Raw genomic sequence first — 20932 nt, 5'->3', positions numbered from 1 at the left:
AACAGCCCTGTTCCAGGCCACCAAAATAGCAGGGCCAGATGCTAGCTATTCTAACGTGCATCCCTTCCAGATAGCATTTCGCTTTCTTTGTGAAGCACTTTTCTAAACATGAGCTTGTCTCCTCCTCTGAGGAGCCCCAATTATTATTACTAGGGCTCTATTTTATAGGTGGGGACATGGCGGCCCAGAGAAGGAAGGTGTGCCCAAGCTCACACAGCAAGCAAGAGGCAGAGTGAGGGCCGAATCCTACCTTTCCTCCCAGAGGAGTTCAAATGCTGAAACAGCGGGGCAAATTCCAGGGCCTCACCCCAGCAGCAGAGCTCTCTGGTGGCAGCAAGAGATGCCAGGCCCTCCATTCCTCGTGTGAGGCCAGGCACCCACAGCAGCCCCCTTTAAGGAGTGCTGGGCCTAGCGGCAGAGCTCCGGTCTTAATTTTAGCTTGGAGACCTGCCACAGAGGCTTTAGTGAGAGGCAGGCTGGAGTTATGTGGGACAGCTGTCAGCTGGCATGCTGGGTGGGGCCTATTTAGCAGGCAGGGGCACAAGTCTGGGGACACTGAACTGGTGTCCCTGCCCCAAGTCTTTCCAGCCGGGGCCAGCCACGCGGCTCACAATCTTCCCACGGGTACTCCCAGCTCCACGATGATGTCTGAAGAGCACACAGACCTGGAGGCCCAGATCGTCAAGGACATTCACTGTAAGGAGATCGACCTGGTGAACCGAGACCCCAAGAACATTAACGAGGACATAGTGAAGGTAGGCTCGGCGGGCCTGTCCCGGCGCCACCCACTGGGAGGGTGTCGGCTTTGCAGAGTGTTGGGTGCTAGACTGGAGAGGCTTTGCTCCACACACAATTAGCTTCCCTAAAAAGAGACTTGTTCCTCTGTCTTCTCCAACTCCTTCCTCAAAAGCCAGCTTAGACACCCCCCAAAGACCCTTTACATAAGCAAGAGCACAGTTAGCTGCACATGAGTGACCCAGGAATTGACTAGGTTGGGAGAGGCAAGTCACAAAATCCTTACTACTCTGAAGCTCTTCCCATTAGCTCCTGGCCCTCGTCCCAGGATGAAGACGAGGTAGCCAACTTGGGCTCTTTTCCATGCCAGGGGGCATTTCTGCGGTCCCCACAGTGGGCACAGTGTTAATCCCCAGAGGGCGGCTTTCAGCAGGGCTGGTGGCCCTCAAAATGGCACTCACTCTCCTGGAACACTGCCAATGTCTATCCCCCAGGTATGAAAGCCATGCCTAGCGCTCACACCAGCTCCCCACCTGACTCCTAGTTCAGTAGCCAGGCCAGGGCTGAGGCCTCTTGCAGGGCACCTGGGCCCCTGAAAGTGAATGCTTGGATGAGGGGCGGGCAGCCTTCAGCGAGTCTCCCCCACAGTCATTGCTGGAGTCAGGCCTCTTTCCTCACCTAACTGCCTCCAGGGCCACACCATCACTCCAACCTTCACTGGGTACCCACAAGGATCTTCCTACAGCAAAACTGCTGAAAGCAGAGTACCCAGCCACCAGCATCAGAGTCATTGGAAGGGCTTTTAAAAGGGCAAGTACCTGAGGATGCATCAGAACTTCAGACAAGCACTGTCCAATAGAAATATAATGCAATCCATTATATAATCACCCTATGTAATTGTCCATTTTTCTAGCAGCCATGATTTTTAAAAGGGAAAATCAAATATGTGAAATTAATTTAACCCAATATATCTAAAATAGTATCATTGCAACATGTAATCAACATAAAACAATTATCAATGAACTATTGTCTTCAGAAGAAGGAAAACCTCAGAAGTAGGAAAAACTCAACCCACCTTCATCTTCAAAATCCAGTGTGTATCTTAGACTTACGGTGCATCTCAATTCAGACTCCAAATTATTATCAGAAATTTTTGCTCTGTATTTAGATTTCGTAAAATGTACAGTTGAAATGCCTAAATCTATTCGCATGCCCAAATTGTTCTAAACATTCTCAAAAGTTTCCCAGTCATAGAATCAAGTATCGGTTTTTACATTTTAATTAAAATTAAGCAAAATTTAGAATTCTTCTGTTGCACTGGCCACAGGTCAAGTGCTCAAAGCTCATGGCGACTGGTGTGACTAAAGACTTGTCCTAAAGCCCCACCCGCATTGTCATCCTTCAATGAGACACCTCCTATGCTAGGGAAAGTCTAACTTCTCCCCATGGCCTTCAAACCCCAACACGATCTTGGCCTCAACCTTCTTCTTCCACCCCCACACTGGGAACCAGCCACACTGCCCAGAACACACTCCTGTGTTTATGCCAGGGGCGCCCACCACCTCTCCTCCACATGGTAAATACCCTGCTCAGCCTTTAAGACCCAGCTCAGCCATTACCTCCTCCAGGAAGACTTTCCCAGCTCCTCCAGGCAGTGGGTAGCTCCCTCCTCTGTGCCCCACACCACTTCACTCAGGGAATTTCTCCAGAATAGCTCACATTATGTTATTATTGCATTTATATATATCATTAGTTGTGGAGATAGGGTAATTGCAGCACAGTGTGAAAAGTAGTAGAAAGGGGGAAATTAGAGAGCAAATTTTGCAAGCTAAAAACCACTATATAAATGTAAAATAGTATTCATCATAGTTTGCATAGTATGGTCTAGAGAGAATAGTCCCAGACTTGACATGAATAGATCTGGTTTCAAATCCAGGCTCTTCTCCTTAAAAACGATGACACTGGACAAGTTGCCTAGGTTTTCTGAGCCTGAGTTTCATCCTGTAAAATGAGCATAATATCATTTACCTCCACTGGGTAAATGAATCTCAGAGCAGTTCTGTGCAATAGAAATATAATGTGAGGATTAAATAAAACAAGGGTTTTGAAAGTGCCTAACACAGTCCCTGGCACACAGCAAGGATGCGATAAATGTCAGCTGAGTGGGAGCCTAGAGGAGCTTGTAGGACAAGAGAGCTAAGCCAGTGCCAGCTTTCACACCCAGGCTTACCCCAGGTGGTCCCTAGGCGGCTGCTGGGCATGAAGAAGAGGATTCCAAGGGAGAATGAGGTTTCCGAAGAAGACCCACAATAGATGACAAGTGAAGAGAGGCTCTCAGGTCCTACTGAGCCAGGAGTGAGCTGGCCCCAGGCTTCAGGCCCAAGTGATAACCTGAGGGAGGGATGGGAGCATCCACACGGATGCAGCTGCTCATGCGGCCTCCCCTGGGGCTGAGCCCCAGAAAAACAATCCTCGCAGGTGAAGCAAGAGGCCTTGCAAATAATTTTGAGGAGAAGAGATTATTCTTAGTATATTTATTGGACAGTCCCTGATTTGGGGAGTTATTTGACTTTTTCTTTCTTTTCTTTTTAATGCATGAGAAATAAAAAAAAATTGAAATTTAGAAAAGAAATCATAAAACAGAGTCAGATAAATACCATAGACAGGTTCAATCAAACATTAGGGTGGTGTCGTGGTCTGTGAGAGAATCCAGACAGGAAAGAAGGAGAAAGGAGAGCACGGATCACCTGGGTGTCTTTCATCGGCTGAGGAAAAGACAAGATGAAGGGAGGAGGAAGGAAAAGGGAGTGACGGGGTGAGGGAGATGAAGGTTCAGCAGGCAGCTGTCAGGGGTGATATCACAAGTGTTAACAGGCTCTACGTGGACAAGCGACATCCTAGTAAGAAAAGGACTAGGCTACAGAAACCCATGTTCTGGTCCCAGCCCTGACACTAACTTACTGTGTGACTCTGGGCAAATAATTCCCTTTCCTCTCTGGGCCTGAGTCCCTAGTGTAAATAGAGCCTGGGTGGAGAGGCTGGGTGAAGAAAAGAGAGATCCTTCTCTGCCACCAGCTGCTGAGTTTTTTCACACAGGAAAGCCAAGGATGAAGAGTAGGAGACAAATCCATTTATTGTGTCCATGGATTTGACCCCAGCAGAGGGGAGACGCTCCTTTTTGACTTTCCAGAGTCAAAACTTCCCCAAGCAAGCCCTGGTACTGCCCTTGAATCCAGGTTGGAAAATGAGTGCCAAAGACAGCCTAACAGACTTGAACTGTGGTCTCCAAGGTTCTGGGCTGAGCCTACGGCAGAGGGGGTGGCTCATGGGGGATTAGAGCTAAGGAGCTGGTAGAGCACACACCATTCCCTTCACCCCTCCCCATCACCACCATTTATGGAACATCGATTCCATGGATCATTACTGAGTGCCTGCTATGCTCCAGCCGCTGTGCTGTCTCAGAGGAGATATGGTGATGAGTGGAACAGTCGCATGCTAGGCTCTGGACGGGGGTGGTGGCGTGAATGTGTGCCAGTAGCCCCGGGAGCTCTCCAGCTTGCCAGTGAGAACAACTTTCCCTTCAGACCCGCATTGTGAAACCTCCAGCTTTCTTCTCCATGCATTCCCGCAGGACCCCAGCCCCACCCCAAAGTCCTCCTGAGTTATTTCTGAAGGGCTCAGGACCGTCATCAACAGCCCACTCTCTCCGTGCCTCACACTTAGGCACCCAGGCGCCTAATGCAGTGACGCTTGAGCCCAAAGACCCTTCAGCTTCTGGCTCCAACCACTCTCCCCTCAGATACTCAGTTGGCCCTTCAAACAGGGCAGTAGACAGACATAATCCCAGCCCAGCATTCTAGATCTCATACAACCTCCAACCCACACCTGCCACCAAACACCCTCCTCTTGCAGAAAGACACACAAACAACATCCTTTGCCTACCAGCTCAGGCTGCAAACACCCAGCAGCCAACCAGTTCTACAAGCTCTGCTCCCAGTTTGGATCCATCCAGACACTCTTTTGCAGAAAGTTGAAATTGACCTGGTACTTCCTCCTCCTTCTTGAGAAGACTCCAATCCGACACAGATGAGATTAAACTAATGAGAATATATGGGAGGTGCTAAGTGCCATAAACTGGTGCCAGCTGAGGTGTCAATGGGAGGTTAAGGGAGGAAGACATTTTCATCTGGGAAGATCAGGAGCCAGCTTTATGGGGAGAAGGTATCTAAGGTACATTAAAAAATGGGGAAATTTTTTAACATGAAAAAGAGGAATAAGGCTTTCTAAGAAGAGGAAAACTAAGTAAATAAAATAAAAAATAAGTAAAGGCCACAACATCAAGAAGAATGTTGGGCAGAGGTGGCAAACGCGAGGGACAGGTACTTCCACCCTCGACTGTGTTCACTGCAGATATTACTTATCAATCACAGTATTTTTCCAGGAATCCATGGACCATGAGCTAGGTGGAGGTCTGGAGGTCCTACACAGATGAAATCTCTTTGCTACTCTAAGACAAAGTAGCAATGGAACTAAGACAAAGTATCTGAAAGGGAATTTGTGGGAGAGAATGCAGAGGGGCAGGTTGAAGTTAGATTATGGAAGATCATCCAAATTGCCAGTCATTCCACATTGCCAATTCCTTTATTTCGGAAATGTATTGCCTTCTGTCAAGTATCTCTAGGAGGGGCAACATTGGACTAACTCACACCGAGGTATTTATAACGTAGTGTTATGGGGACTTCTTGGGATCAGCTAGTCTAGAGTTTTTCAAAATGTGGCACACTTTCTTGGGGAGCTTGTTAAAATGCATATATGTGGGCCCTCCCAGCAGAAATTCTCATTCGGCAGGACTGGTGAATGTCTTATACTTTCAAATGCAAACAAATCCCCCCTTATCCTGTATAAGATAAACCTAAAGTCCAGAGTTATCACCAGTTTTTCCTCTAAACACACTGTATCAGTTTGGTTTTCTATTGCTGTATAACAAATCGCCCCCGAAATCGATGGCTTAAAACAACCACCATCTGATGATCTCTCACATTTCTGTGGGTTGACTTGAGTCAGCTGGGTAGTCTGTTGGTTTCGCTGGCAGCCTCTCAGATGCAGTCAGATCACAGCTGGGACTGCAATCACCTGGGGCCTCTACGGAGCTGGAACATCCAAGATGGCTCACTCAATATGCCTGGTACCGTGGCAAGGATGGCGGGAAGGTGGGGCTCAGCTAGGATGCTGGGATGACTGGGCCTCTATCTCCATGTAGTTTTTGGCCTCTCCCTTCACATGGCCTCTTCACCAGTCTCTAGAGAAGGGTGCAAAAATAGACTTCTAACCCTACTGGTCTCTAAATCAGGGTATAAAGTAGACTTCTAATACTTAGTTCCATTTTTGGTGGCTCAGGGCTCCCAAAAGCAGAAGTTGCCAGACTTTCTTAGGGCTTTGTTCTAGAATGGCACAGCATCCCTTCTACCTCATTCTAGTGGTTAAAACAAGTAACAGGGCAAGCAATGAGACTATGTAAGAACCTAAATGCTGAGAGGCATGACTAGTTGTGAGTCATCTTTGGAGACTAGCTAACCACCTACCAAAAGCTGGTGCACAGTGAAGCCTAAGACTCAACCCAGGGCTATTTCTACTGCTCTTCATTTCACCTGTACCGACTTTCCTGAAGGCAGAGACAGATAGGGCTGGAGAGACAATGGGAAGAGGTGGGCAAGAGGGCAGGGTCAGGCCTCATGAGATCTGGTGGGGGTTCTTCTGCAAGGTCCTTTCTCTCACCCTGAAGCCCTCTGTTATCTCAGTCTCTTTGTAGCTCCTTTATATGAACCCAAGTCCCTTTAGGCCCCAGCCCGGGTACCCCAGTTCCTCCGCATAGGGTGCTTTGGTCTCCAAGCTCCAGCAAATCCTGAACTCCCCCAACTATCCTCAGAACCAACTTATGCTCCTGCTGGGGTAGCAGATCCTACAACCCTGGTCAGGGAGACGGCAGAGGAAATTCAGGTACAGGATTTGATGCCAGACCAACTTGGGCTCCACCCTGCTTGTCCCTTACATGCTGAGTTAAATACTAGATATGAGATACATGGCCAGAAACTGACATTACTAGGGTCAAATCGTGGACATTACTATGGTCATTCAGAATTCTATTATTGCTACTACCAATTCCAACACAGGAAGCAAAGCTTTGCCATTTTTTCAGCTGTTTTTCTACAATCATCTCATTTTAGCTTCCTACTTTATAGGCAGGCCAGTTCTTCTCCAACTACCTGGGTGAGGGCCAGTTTTATTATTATTATTCTAATCTGTGTAGCAATATTTTTCTAAATTTAATAAAAATCAGTTACTAAAGAAATCAAATGAAAAACAGGCATTTATAGTGTAAGCTCCAATTTTCATTATTATTAAAGTCAATAGACATAAAATTACTGGGTCAAATTGCTGTGACTATTTTTAAATGCTTACTCTCAACTTCTGCAACTGCCTTGTGGAAGGTGCACGGACCATGAACCACCCTTTAAGTTGCAAGGTAATGAACAGGAAAACTAAGACCCAGCAAAGCTAAGCCATCCCCTTAGGTCTTCTGGATTTAAAACTAACTACGTGTCGCTAGGAATCTTAGCCCAGTCTTTCTAGGTGTAGAGTTAAAACCGAAAATAAAAATGAAAAAAATCCCAGAGGCCCAGAGAGGGGAACCATGTCCAAAATCACACAGTCGTAACTCAGTGGCCTAGTGGAAACTGGAACCAGATGTCTGTCCTTCTGCCCAGAACTGTTTCCCCCACCACAGATACCCTATCTGAATAGTCCAGGGCCCTGGATGCTCAAGGACTGAGTCATGCAGGAATCTGGGGGAGGTATTTTTGACAGGGGGGTGGCTGCTGGCCTCTCCCACATCCTCCAGGCCCTGCTATCCTGCACAGTTCCTGCCCTCTTGGAGACTGCAGGGGCTGCACTGGCTGGTTCTGATTAATAAACTGGCTCTCTCGCTGTTCCAAAAATAAGTATGCCAGAGAAGGGGACACCAACTGAATGAGCAGCCACTCTCCTGCTCCCAAACCCAGCCCCTCCCTCCAGCTGTACACGAGCCCTGAGGCTCTGCCAAAGGATCCAGCCCTGACCCCACCACCCTCCCTGAAAAAGCTATCTCCCCTCCCACTTCTGGAAACGAATTAAGAAATGAAGTCACTCTGTGCTTCTGATACACTGGCACGATTGCCTAGAGCTGTCTAAGCTGGGTCTTATAAATACCTCCCCAAACTAGCGCGCTATGACCAAAGCTGTCTCCATTCTTAATCCAAGTTAGGGGAACAGCTGCCTCCTCCCAGCACAGCCCATCCCTCCGAGGGCTCATTTTCTGATTCAGAAAACAGAGCAGTTGCCCCATGCATAGTGCCCAAAGGCAATTATTGGAAATAATGCAAATGTCAGCGCCAATGGCTTCTGCAATAAATGATAATTAAAAGACATAACAGAGAGATCTTTGGGGGAGGGATTATTTCTGTAAACAGAAAATGAGGGAGAAGAGGACTCTATCCATCTTTCCAGCTTGGGCTGTGGGATGCATGCACACACACACACATCTATGGTAAGGTAGGCTGGAGAATTATTTTACTTACGATCTGAGGTGTCAGCAGATTTTCTGAGATATATTTTCATAAGAACTTCAGAGCAATTTAACAAATAATTATCATCACTGAGCACCTACCACCTGCCAGGTCTTAAGCATTGCCCAAAAGGTAGTATGCCTAGCACAACGCGGATGCTGAATAAATACTTGTCTGGATGAATCGATGGATGGGTGGATGGATGGATGAGTCGGTGTGAATAGATGGGTGAATCCAAGGATGGATGGATGAATGGATGGATGGATAAATGGATGGATGGATGATGGCTGGATGAAAAATTATTTCTATTCCTCATAACAAGGTTGTAAGAAGTTGCAAACTCATTTTACAGATGAGGAAATGAAGCTCAAAGAGGTTATCTGCCAAAGTCACTCATGGTCAGCAACAGCATGGTGTGCAAACCCACCTTTGGGACTCCAGCTTCCTGTTGAAGAAAGCACTCTGTAGCAAGCACTATCACCAACAGCTAACAGTTCTTAGTCAGGTGTTCTGTGCTAGGCAACAACCTGGGTATTTACATGTGTTATTTAATCCTCTGACAAACTTTATGAGAAAAGTCTAGGAAAATGAGACATAGAAAAGCTAAGTCACTTGCTGAAGGTCACAGAGCCAAAAAGCAGCAGAGCTGGACTCAAACCATAGCTGTGTGACGTGAGTCAGGGCTCTTTTCCACTCTGTTGCTTCTTAGAGGCCAGATAGAAGTAATCAAATGTGTTGAATGAAGGAATATGCTGGAATAGATGAACAAAGCAGGCTGGGCTGCAGAGGAGCTGGGGAAATTGCTGACTGCTGACAGCAGGGGAAGTGGCTGGAAAGAAGGGGCTAGGGTCCCTGCTTTAGGGCAGGTCTCTGGCTGACAAGGACCAGACCTCAGAGCAGGCAGTCACTCTCTGACAGCCAGCACTTACCTCTGGGTCTGACCCTGACTGGGGAAGTGTGAAGAGCTTAGATTAGAATCAGGATGCCTAGATTCGGTCTGGGCCCTGCCTCCCTCCTCTGGGCCTGTCTTCCCACCAGAAAGGTGACTAGGCAGGGCTGGGTGATCTGTGAGTGTGGAGGCATTCTCCTAAGGAACAGCTACAGAAAGGCGGGAGAGGCCACAGGTGCTCAGTGGGAGGGGAAGGAAGGAGGGCGTGCCTGCTGCGACAGTGGCAGGGAGGCTCATCTCTGCTCAACTGCCTCCTGCTCCTGGCAAAGTTCCTGGGGCTGCAGGACGATCCAGAAGCCAGCCTGGGTGCCGAGACGCATCGGTCATCGGTGGGGGCATTGGCCACGATGGAGGAGGGGCAGGCTGAAGAGATCAGAACACTTCAAGAGGCAGGTTCAGGGCCCCAGGAGTTTGACTGAACCTCAGTAATTATGGTGGATGTACCCAGGTCAAGGTTGAAATGATCTCCTGGGCCTATATTTCCCGGCTTCTTGGGTTTGAAAGTTCTCGCAAGATGCAGAAACTCTGAAGTTTTGCCCCATATAAACCAGATGTAGAAGATGCCAGCCCTTTTTATCCACTCTTCAAAGCCATTAGACAGTCCCCAACCAACTTGGGCCTTCTTTTTCAAATAGCTATCACACCACTTTTCCATCTCTGCCTCCAAACCCCATGGTCCCCCAAATTCCCAGCCAGCCATCACTTCCTAGAAGCCCTTCAGAAAGAAGTACCATCTTTCCAAAGAGGTGAGGACCATATTCATATTCTTCCCCATCTGGGGGGCCTTATGAGAGTTAAATGATCACCACTGAACCCCCAGCAGAGAAAGCCAGAAGCTGAGAGCTACAGCAGGGTCCTGACAGGCTCTTGACACCCTGAGTCAGCTTCTGATCATTGTCTGACAGTTCAGCCGGTGAACTTTGCTACATTAACAAACCACCCTAGGTGGGGCCTCATTCTGAGCCACCCGCAGCGGGGTCTAGGGGTCTGAGGCATGGCGCAGAAGCTAGTCGTGTGAGGAAAACAGGATTCAGCCTTGGCTGGGCAACATGGTTATGTCTACTACCTCCCCCCCAAAAAGTTACATTGGAAAGAAAAGCACAAAAACAGTATTTTTAGTACTAGAAAAATACAAATTGGAGATGCTTCCATTTTCTTTTTGCTGTTCTCTTAATTTTCTGTAACATGGCTTTGTTGTTTTAAAATGAAAAGTAATTTTAATAATAACGTTGTGCACAGAGGAGAGACTCCCCTCCCCCACCCCCAACAAAAATGGGGAAGGGGCTCACCCTGGAAAACTACAAGTTTGAGCTCTGGCCCCACCAGCTCCCCATGGGGGTACGCCTCCCATTCGTCTGATTAGTCTGTGCATTCATTCAACCAACTTTTTAAAAATAGCCCTAGAACACCGAAGATGGTCACTGCCCACATTTTACAGACGAGACGCCTAAGGCTTGTGATGCTAAATGACATCACATTTGAGAAAGCAGCTATAACAGTGCTTAAAGCATAGCAGGGACTCAGGAAAGGTTAGTTAAGTGACTTGGCTGGGAGTAATCCTTTTTTTTTTTTTTTAAGTCTACTGATTAGTTTCCTACTTTCTGAATGGGGCCTCAGTCACCATTTCAGCGAGATATATGAATCGGATTCTCTGAGCGTCCACGTTCTTTCCAGCTGCAAAGGAGGGACGTTTTGGGCAATGGAGGGAAGAAATCTCAAGTCCCTGCAGGACTAGGTCAAGGAAAACAACTCTGCCTTCCACAAGGTGCTTCAGGCCAGCTCGGCCACACTCAGACACCAGGCTCCTTTACTAGGCAGGATGGCGTGGCCCTCAGTTTGCCACGTACCAGATCTTAAAATAGCTCTCAGACCTGTGCACCTCTCTCTAACTCATTGCCATCACCCCAAACCAGACCGCCATCAGGTCTTGCCTGGATTATTGCAACAGCTCCCAGCTGGTCCCCACACATATCCTCACTACCGCCCCAATCGCAGTCACCAGAACAAGCTGCTCTCTGCACAAAAGCCTTCATCGTCTGCTCACTACATGGATGCTTGTCTTGCCTGACTCTCCAGCCTCACTCCAGCCACTGGGCTTGCACTCAGCCTTCTGGAAGCACTTACATCTTCCTGAGAGCGCACACTGTCCCACCAACTCCTAGCAGTTACTGCTCCTTCTGCCCCGAACACTCTTTTCCAGCCCACAACCTCTCCCCCCATCTGGCTACCTTCAGGTATCAACCTAGCTAGATGTCTCTTCCTCCAGGAAGCCTTCCTTTCCCCCAAGCTGAGTTCAATGTTCCCCTGCAGGAGCACACAGCCCCCGTCCTTCCCTTACCAAGCGCTTATCACCGTGGTACAACTGCCTGCCGCAAGCTTTAAGATGGCAGGAACCTTTGCCTGTAAATCTTTTCGGGGTGACTATGACTGTCGAAATCCCTAGGATCATAAAATAACAGAATCTGAGAGTCGTGGCACTAGGCCTGCCTCTGACTTACCATTGGCTTGAAGCAAATCCCTCAGCTCCTCAGGCCCACTTACCCACCTGTAAGGTGAAGGGTCAAGCCTCCGCCTGGTCCTGCGGAGTCAGGGGTGAGGCCCAGCCATCCAGTTTTGGCGTCCTACAGGGGTTCTGAGGCCCACATGCTAAAGGTTGAGAAGCAGGTAGATGCTGTGATTGAGGATCCCTTTCCCGCCCCTGCAGGTGGATTTTGAGGACGTGATTGCGGAGCCTGTGGGTACCTATAGCTTCGACGGCGTGTGGAAGGTGAGCTACACCACCTTCACCGTCTCCAAGTACTGGTGCTACCGCCTGCTGTCCACACTGCTGGGCGTCCCGCTGGCCCTGCTCTGGGGCTTCCTGTTTGCCTGCATCTCTTTCTGCCACATCTGGGCGGTGGTGCCGTGCATTAAGAGCTACCTGATTGAGATCCAGTGCATCAGTCACATCTACTCACTCTGCATCCGCACCTTCTGCAACCCGCTCTTCGCTGCCCTAGGCCAAATGTGCAGCAGCATCAAGGTGATGCTGCGGAAGGAAGTCTAAAGCCGGGTAGAGTCAAGGGGGTAGCCGGGCAGAGGGAGTCAGGCCAGGCTTGCCCCACGGTACTGCTCCACAGGGGCTGCTGGTGAGCTCTTTCTCCATAGGGACTGCTATTTCACCCCAAGACAGAAGCACAGAATTTAGGGAAGCCAGAAAGACAGCCCTACGACAGAAGCACAGTGGCCCTTCACTCTTCCCCTGCCTCAGCACGATGCCTCCGGGACCGTGTGCGAGGGAAGAACATTTGCTAAGAGGCAGCTACTCAAGTCTTTGCGTTCACGTGTACTGTAACAGCACAAACCAGCACTCAGTTCCCACCCAGGATTGACCTGTCTACATGCACCACCCAGGAAAGCCACCAGTGACTGTCGGCTTTGGGAGGGTGACTCTAATAAAGGGTTTTGGCTGCATTCAGAGAATGCTGTGCTTTGTGTGTCCATCGGTACATGTGTGTCCTGATCAGCTCCAAAAATATATTTTGCTACCCTGAGAAACAGAAGTGGAGCAAGTTGGTTGGCCCTCTTCTTGGCCAAATCCAAGACCTGGAACAGAATTTGGTTTCTCTTGGGATTCTTCTTGTTAGCTGGGTCTTTGCTACCTCGTGTGCCTTAGGATATCATTTCCCACTGACTTCTGTTGCCCCAGGGCCAGCTAATGATCACCAACAAAAGAAAATGGCCCTTGGGCTGGAAGGGACAGGAGACTCTCTCTGGCACCCCTGAAGGTAGGGCCTGGGTTCGAATCTCTTGGGACCTCCCATGGAATTCCCCAAACACCGATCCCCCTGCATTGCCACTTGACATAGAGTCACCTTCAGCCCTAAGAGATGTGATGAGGGCTAAGGTCCAATGTGTGCATGTGTGGACTCACAATGTAAGTAAGAAGCTATAGGAAGGGCATGTCTCACCCCTCCTCACCCCTAAAAATCCCCCCAGCATTCTTATGTTCTTTAGGGATAACTGTGTTATCCAGAATTTAGTCTTTACAAAAAAGACAAGATGGCTCTTGTGGTTGAATTTGTTTGGAAAATGCTATATTCTTTTAAAGATTTTCAATAGACATTCACATTAAAGACTCCGAGAAGTCTTACAGTAAAGAAACCTGTTTAGGCCAGTATCCCAAGATCACCCAATCCTATTCTATTTTTCTTTTGTCATGCAACACCTCTTTATATCTCAGAAAACTAAGGTTCCACAACACTTTCAGGTTTTCAGAGGCATTACTTCATGGTGCCTGGCATGAGCCCAGGGGCTCAGAGGGAAGTGCAATAGGATGGGCCACATGTGCATCAGGAGACAGAGCACAGGCAGCCTCATTCTAGTCCTGCCTCTCCTCCTAGTTGCCTTCTCGAGCCTCAGTTTTATTATCCACAAAATAATCTCCAATGTCCATTTCCGCTCTAACGTTTTACCCATTTTTGTTCTTACTAGGATCTTATGAAAATTTCAAACACAGGGGAAAGTGGAATGGGTTTGCTGTGAACACCTATGTACCCCCTATCTAGGCTCCACAGTGAATGTTTTACCGCTCCAGCTTTGCCACATTTCGATCCATCTACCAATTGTATCTTTAAATAACCTGTAGATATCAGTATATTTGGCACCTACACACTTCATCATCCATCCCTGAGTTTTTTCATGATGAGAAAGTTATAGCCCAGAGAGGTCAGCAGACTTGGCCAAAAGGTGCACAGCTAGCCAGCGTCAGCGCTGTGTTCCCAGCTCACTGCTATTTGCTCCACCCCAGGGCTCTTCACATTATTGAGTAGACTTGGCAAGCCCAGGCTCTTCCTGATGAAAAGGACTAAAGCCATTATTAACGACATCCTCCTCAAAGGGCCTGTCCTCCCAAACACCTCTTGAAAGCATTAGGCCATCAGCGTCAGACTTGGAATCTTGGGTTGTATGGAGATTTTTTCACCATCTTGTCATTTGCTAAAACCTGATTTGACCAGACTCCCAATTTTTCAAGCTCACTCTCATTGAGGGCAGAGTATGGTAGATGCTCAATTACCCGTGAAATTCACAGAACTGGAAAAAGAACACACATTTAGATGCATAGATAGCTGAGGAGTTCTGTTCCTTTCAGGAATCCTCTTGAGAAGTCGGACACAGAACAGCACACTGGAGGCCTGATTCGAATGGGCCAGATGCGGGAGGTGGAGCTCGGCTCCCTCTCGCAGGCTACATCTGGGTCCTCAGGGGCTCTTGCCTAAAATGCAGGTTTGGGGGCCCAGCACCAGAGTGTGATTCAGTAGTGGCGCCCTGGAATGAACACAAACACATCTGATTTCACAAGCGGCCCCTATATCCCATTTGAAGAAACAGGTGTTAGGGTCCCCTCAAGGTAACAATCTGGAATTCTATTATCTCCGGAGTTAGACTGTGGCACACAGTAAGTGTGGCCACATCATACAAGAGATCTTTTCCTGGGATTTAGAGCATCTTCTGACAGAATTCTGACAAACAACAGTATTGTGACAGAGGACAATGAGACCACGTACCACCCCCCAGCCCACCCCTTGCCACAGCCCAGATGTACCTCTGTCATAATCAGGGAGGTAAGTCTGCAGCCCCACAAGGGAATTCAAGTCTGCAAGCACCAGATATTGGGAGTGAGCTTGAAAAATGGGAGTGAGAAAAAATTGGGAGTGAGCTTGAAAAATGGTCACTGTTCTTGAGGGGGAGTAAGAGGGCAAAGCAATGCATGAAAATAAAATATTTATTAAGTGTACCTTTTATAAAGCAGCTAATGAAGCAGACATCTTATTATTGACCACTCCATTCACCAGTTGGCACAGTACATGAGGGTACCACAGAAAGTCACCACAGTAGAACAAAATCAAGGAATTCACATGTTGCATTAAGTGGTCTTTCATTTCAATTAAATGCAAAAAGGTTAAGCACTTTGAAACCAGGATCTTCATAAAAGGTAGCCAGCCACCTGCAGTCTAAACCTATAGACCTGTACTAAAATTGTGTGACAGACTTTTTCCCAGGGCACAAAGAAATAAGGCTCAGAGTCTTCAAGTGTTCATATTTCACTTTGACCTTCAGAACAATAAAACATTCCAGAATAAAATCTGCATGCTCCAATTTATTGGTACCTCCAGTCACATGTTAGGTTTGTAAACAGGAAGAAGGAAACGACTGAGCTCGAGGTTGAGTTCTGGACCCCGCACTCATTATTCCAGGCTTCTGTTAGGGAAAGACTAAGAGAGAATGAAAATATTCGCCAGGACAAGCCTTGGAGAAGAAAGATGTAAAGCCAGGGGTGCTGCTGAAATTAAATGTCACTGATGTGCTATAAAACATAGACTCTTGCACCATAGTAAGATCCAAGGGTCTGTCCAGAGCTTTCACAGAAGGAGAATGAGGAAAGTGTCCCAGTGAGTTCTGGTGCCCAAGAACCTTGCAACTCCAGGGTTCTCAGGAAGGCTGTGTGCCCAGTCAGAAAAAAATCTGCTGTGAGTCACTGTCTCTTTGATTCCCTGTGGCTTCTGCTGGCTTCTGGGATGGCAACTTCCCTGGAACAGCAGAGATTGGGGTAGAGAAGCTCGAATGCCAACAGATCACACCATCACTGTATCTGTACCCAGAGTGCCAGAGTGGTCTGTATGTGGGCATTGAGACCCCAAATCAGAATCCTGTTGGTTTCCCAAAGAGCGCAGACTGGCTGGTGTTGAAACTCTAAGTGCATGTCACAGCAACACTGTGTAATGCCTCTGGGTCCAAAGATGATAATGTGTTTAGTCTCCAGTTAGTAATGCTGATCTTGAACTAAATGCTGAGACTTCGAACATTGGTGTTTGGGCGCATGCCTGTCTTCTCCCTGAACATCTAGACCCTGCTAGCTCATTCTGTGTGCATGCATGTGTGTGCACATGTGTATGTGTTTGTGCACATGTGCGAATACTGCATTGTGGAGGGAGAAGAGGAAAGTGTACATGGAGAAAGTGGATCTGTGACTTTTGGGAAGTGCTCTTGCTCTGTCATGGTGAGTTCAAACATATGTGTGGAAACAAAAAAAATTTTCAACGTGTTGCAGAGTGCCATTGAGCTGGCCATTCTCAGTTGAAAAACCTCTGATCCATAATATTCTATATTTAACAACTTAAAGGTATTTCTTGGATATCTTTCATACCTTCACTGTCACGTCCTACCTCAAGGCTGAGAAGACTTCGGAGAACATGTTTATCAGGTAAGTAAAGCCTTTGAGACCCTTGGTGAATTGCCATTCTAAATAAAACACAACATCCACAGCCACAAGGCATCACTTGTGCCTCTACTAGAGCATGGTGGGCATATTATCATTGCTGATCCTGTTATTGCCCATCTTTTTTATTCTAGCCATCTTAGTGGGTATGAAGTGGTATTTCACTGTGGTTTTGATCCATATTTCATTAATGAATAATAATATTGAGCATCTTTTTATGTGCTTATTGGCCATCTGTATATTTTCTTTAGAGAAGATATGAAAATATGTCTATTCATCATTTACTCAAATATTTTCTCTCATTCTGTGAGTTGTCTTTTCACTTTCTTGATAGTGTCCTTTGAAAAACAAAAGATTTGTACCCTATTTTTATGAGGTACGGTTTATCTGTTTTTCTTCTGCTTGTGCTTTGGGGTGTCATATTTGAGAACCTGTTGCCTAATCCAAGGTCACAAAGATTAATGGCTATGTTTTCTTCTAAGAGTTTTATGGTTTTAGCTCTTATCTTTAAATCTTTGATGCACTTTGAGTTAATTTTTATATAGAGTGTGAAATAGGAGTCCAACTTCATTCACTTACATGTGGATACTCAATTGTCCCAGAACCATTTGTTGAAAAGACTATCATCCTTATTGAATTCTCTTGTCATACTTGTCAAAATCAATTGGCCATAAATGTAAGACTTTCTATCTGTCCTCTCTATTCTATTCCATTGGTCTATATGTCTATCCTTTTGCCAGTATCATACTCTTCTGATTACTATAGCTTTGTAGCAAAATTTTGAAAGCAGGAAGTGTGAGTCCACCAACTGTGTTTTTCTTTTTCAAGGTTTACTTGACTCTTCTGGGTCCCCTGCATTTCCATATGAATTTTAGAATAAGTTTATCAACTTGTGCAAAGAAGTCAGCTAGGATTCTAATAGAGATGGCACTGAATCTGTAGACCCATTTGGAAAGCATTGTCATCTTAATAATATTCATGGATCTCTGACCCACGAACACAGGATGTCTCTCCATTTACTTACATCTTCTTCAGTTTCTTTCAATGATATTTTATAGTTTTCAGGGTATAAGTCTTTTGCTTCTTTTGTTAAATTGATTCCTAGTTTATTCTTTCCAATACTATTATAAGTGAAATTATTTCTTCATTTCATTTTCATATTGTTCATTGCTAGTATAAAAAAAATACAACTGATTTTTGTATCTTGAGCTTTGTACTCTGCATCTTTGCCGAATTCACTTATTTGTTCTAATGGGTTTGTGTGTGCGTGTGTACGTATGTGTGAATTCCTTAGAATTTTCTATATACAAAATCATGTCGTCTGCAGAGTTTTACTTCTTTCTTTCCAATCTAGATGTTTTTTTATCTTTTATTTTTCTTTCCTAATAACTTCCTAAATATTAGCTTCTTAAACATTTTTAATCCAGGTTTTAATTGGCTGTCTATACCAAATGGTCTCATAAGGTAATCCCTACTAGGGCCACCCTCTGACAAGCTGGTACAAAGGATTCAGGGATTAGTCCACTCAAAGGCAAACACACTCTGAGGTCAGGAGGATATGAGCACCACCTCCCATCTGTGGTCCCATTACCATACCTTACTCCAAGCTCAGGACACTAGGCTTCCACACTCAAATGGTCACCAATCTTAGACTTGTTACTTTTCATAAGATCCCAGAATAAAGGAGAAATAAAGATACCAGAGTGAAGTTACAGGTCCAGAAAACATAAACAACCCATCCAGCAGCCAGGGGCAGCAGTGGAGTCAGGGAAGCGGAGGTACCTGTGGGGGTCCAGAGGAAATCTAGGGACTGCCTGGTGGCTGAATCACCCCACAGAGACCACTTCCCCATCCCGTGTCAGAATCCCCCCAATCCCACTCAAGCTGCCCCAAGGTGTGGAGGGCTGCAAACTGAAAGGTACCTTATACACATATTAATATAGCCATCAAGGGGCAAACTGTCCATGTCACATAACCCGAGTGGAGGGAGGCAGTACAGCCCTGGGTCGGTCACACGGAGGATGGCTGTGAGCAGCTCCTCTGGCTGGAGCTGTGCCGGCTCAGGACAAAGGTGGACGAGTTGCTCTTTTTGCTGACACTCGTCTCTCCTGGCCGGGGGCCCTTCAGGTAGCCGCAGGAGCAGCAGAGGAAGCGCTGCATGAGCTCGTGGAAGAGGTGGCCTGAGAAGAGCATGTAGATCCAGGGATTGCAGCAGCTGTTGAGGCTGGCCAGGAGCATGGCGATGATGAAAGCTGAGGCTGCAGCGGGTGGGAAGAAAGGAGAATAGGGCATCACTACTAGAGCATTAACCATCATTTGCTGAGATCAGCCTTTCCAGGGACCAGGTGCTGGGCCACGAATGGAGTACTAAAGAGGCAAAGTCTGTCTTCTTCACACATCCTTGCTTTGGTTGTGCACTCGGCCTGCCCTGGAATGCTCCTTGTCCTTTCTCTCATCAAACACTTCCCCACTGCGTGCTTCCATCGGCAGGAGCTGTCCTCCTCACGGCCACCTGTCCATTCATCGCTCACCCAGCAAATGTCAAGTGCCTACTGTTCAGGGTGCAGAGTCCAGAAGCTGCCAGACCTCATTTGTATTCCAGTCCCATTAGGGACAAATGACTTTAACTGCCCCCAAACTACCGTTTCCTAATCTCTAAATGGGGACAGTAAGAGTATTCAAACCTCACGGGAATGCTACAGGGATTAAAGAGTGCCTGGGACAGAGTAAGTGCTCAATACATGGTGGCTGCCATCATGACCATGTGTCAGGCACCAGGCTAAGCACCGGAGGCACAAAAATAAAATGAGTAGCACCATGAGGCGGGCATGACGTGGTTCAGGTGGGTACACCTAGGAGGGGTGTGACTCTGAGAGCAAATCGCAGTCGGCCCCACAGAAGCCAGCATTTGAGCTGACACCTAAAGGGTGCTCATGAATTTTCTGGGCTGAGAAGGGAGGAAGGATGCTCCAGGCAGCAGGAATGGCACAGGCAAAGGCACAGTGGCAAGAAAGTGGAGGCCATCAGCTGAGAACACTGAAAGCGTTTCTGTGAAGATATCCCTAAGAGCACTGCCTCGGCATGACAACAGACTTACAAAGAAAAAAAAGTGACACTAAAAGTATATGAAGCACTGTGTAGAAGCTATTACACAGAGAATTTATTGAGTTTCAAGCAGAATTAATGATCAGAAATCGACTTCATGACATTGCTTGTCACAAATTTAAGCCTCAAGGGGAAAGAAAATTCCGAACCTGAAAAACTTGAAAGTAGAAGGAAAAAAAAAAAATCTGGGTTTTTTTCAATGGACAAATCTGACAAACTGCAGACATCGCCCACCAACAAAAAAGCACAGGCAACACCTCCAGAAACCCAAAGAAAACAAAATACCCAAGAACTCTGTTCACAACCACATTCTCATGAGTGAAGGCAACAGCAAGAAGCCTCGGAAAATCCGTGAGTCTTCGTCTTTTCTGCAGAAAAGTTTTCAAAAGATAACTCCTGAATTCAAAAAGCTAAATCCAAGAAAGGGTTGCTAATGGGGTGGGGGGGGGAGGGGGGCGGGGCGCCTGGAGCTGCAAGATCTAGATGCCACCATCAGTGCAGAGCACAAAGTCTCCTCGCACCAAAGAAAGAAGAGTGGTTGTTTGTGAGATAAATTCAGTGCTTCTCAAAGTGGGGTCCCCAGATCACCTGGGAACCTGTTAGAAATGAAGGTTCTCAGGCTCTACCCTAGAACTACTGAATCACAATCCTGATTTGTTGTAAATAACAGAATCCCTCCAGGGGATTCTGAGGAACAGGCAAGTTTGAAAACCACAGTTCTAATTACTTGGTGCACCAGGAACCAAAGAGAACTACGACAAATCCCAAGAAATCAAAAATTTTGCAAAAGAGAAAGTTTAGAAAGCCAAGGAGGGAAATCTAATCCTTAGACTAATTAATTTTTAAAAAAAAAAATAAAGAGGAAGAATGAAGGAGGATTAAAAGGCAATTAAATTTTTCACTTTCTATATAAAAGAATGAAAACGATTGCTTTGAATTGGATGGGTAAAAAGAAGATGAATTTAAGTTTAGAAATTCTGGTGAAATATCACCAAGAATAGGATGTGTTCAACATCATAATTAAACATATAAAATGAAAGAGGCAAAATCAAAACATAAAAATCAGAATTTAAAAAGGCATATAAAAGTAAACTATCGGACACAAAGGGGAAAATGCAGGTATACAAGGCTATGAAAAGGAATAGCAGGAAGTTTCAGGAATGAAGTTCACTCTTGGACAGAAAGTTACCGTCTTTTACCCAGCTGTGTAGAGTTATATGGTATAATCTTAGCTGTTCATTTAAGCCACACTTTTTACAATTATTTATCTTATTTAAAAAAAAA

General features: G+C 46.5%; 2 protein-coding genes across 3 annotated transcripts in view; one reads left to right on the top strand and one right to left on the bottom strand.

The window, feature by feature from the left end:
- The first annotated feature begins 543 nt into the window (after positions 1 to 543).
- Positions 544 to 20932, top strand: part of CAV3 (caveolin 3) — a 24205-nt gene continuing 3816 nt past the window's right edge. The window contains exons 1-2 of one of the 2 annotated variants that reach the window (XM_011370653.1): positions 544 to 755; positions 11990 to 12337. In XM_011370653.1, coding sequence (XP_011368955.1) covers positions 642 to 755; positions 11990 to 12331 — 456 coding nt within the window. In that variant the 5' untranslated portion in view covers positions 544 to 641 and the 3' untranslated portion in view covers positions 12332 to 12337. Of the gene's footprint in view, positions 756 to 11989; positions 12487 to 20932 lie in introns of those variants that run through there. The other variant, XM_011370652.1, reaches the window with a different exon arrangement.
- The window catches only part of OXTR (oxytocin receptor), a 24696-nt gene continuing 22317 nt past the window's right edge, over positions 18554 to 20932 (bottom strand). The window contains exon 2 of the mRNA XM_011370654.1: positions 18554 to 18801. Within this exon, the coding sequence (XP_011368956.1) occupies positions 18554 to 18801 (248 nt within the window). The remainder of the gene's footprint in view (positions 18802 to 20932) is intronic.

This window comes from Pteropus vampyrus, unplaced genomic scaffold (assembly GCF_000151845.1).
Source record: "Pteropus vampyrus isolate Shadow unplaced genomic scaffold, Pvam_2.0 Scaffold171, whole genome shotgun sequence".
Taxonomy (NCBI): domain Eukaryota; kingdom Metazoa; phylum Chordata; class Mammalia; order Chiroptera; family Pteropodidae; genus Pteropus; species Pteropus vampyrus.
This window is presented reverse-complemented; position numbering and strand designations above follow the sequence as displayed.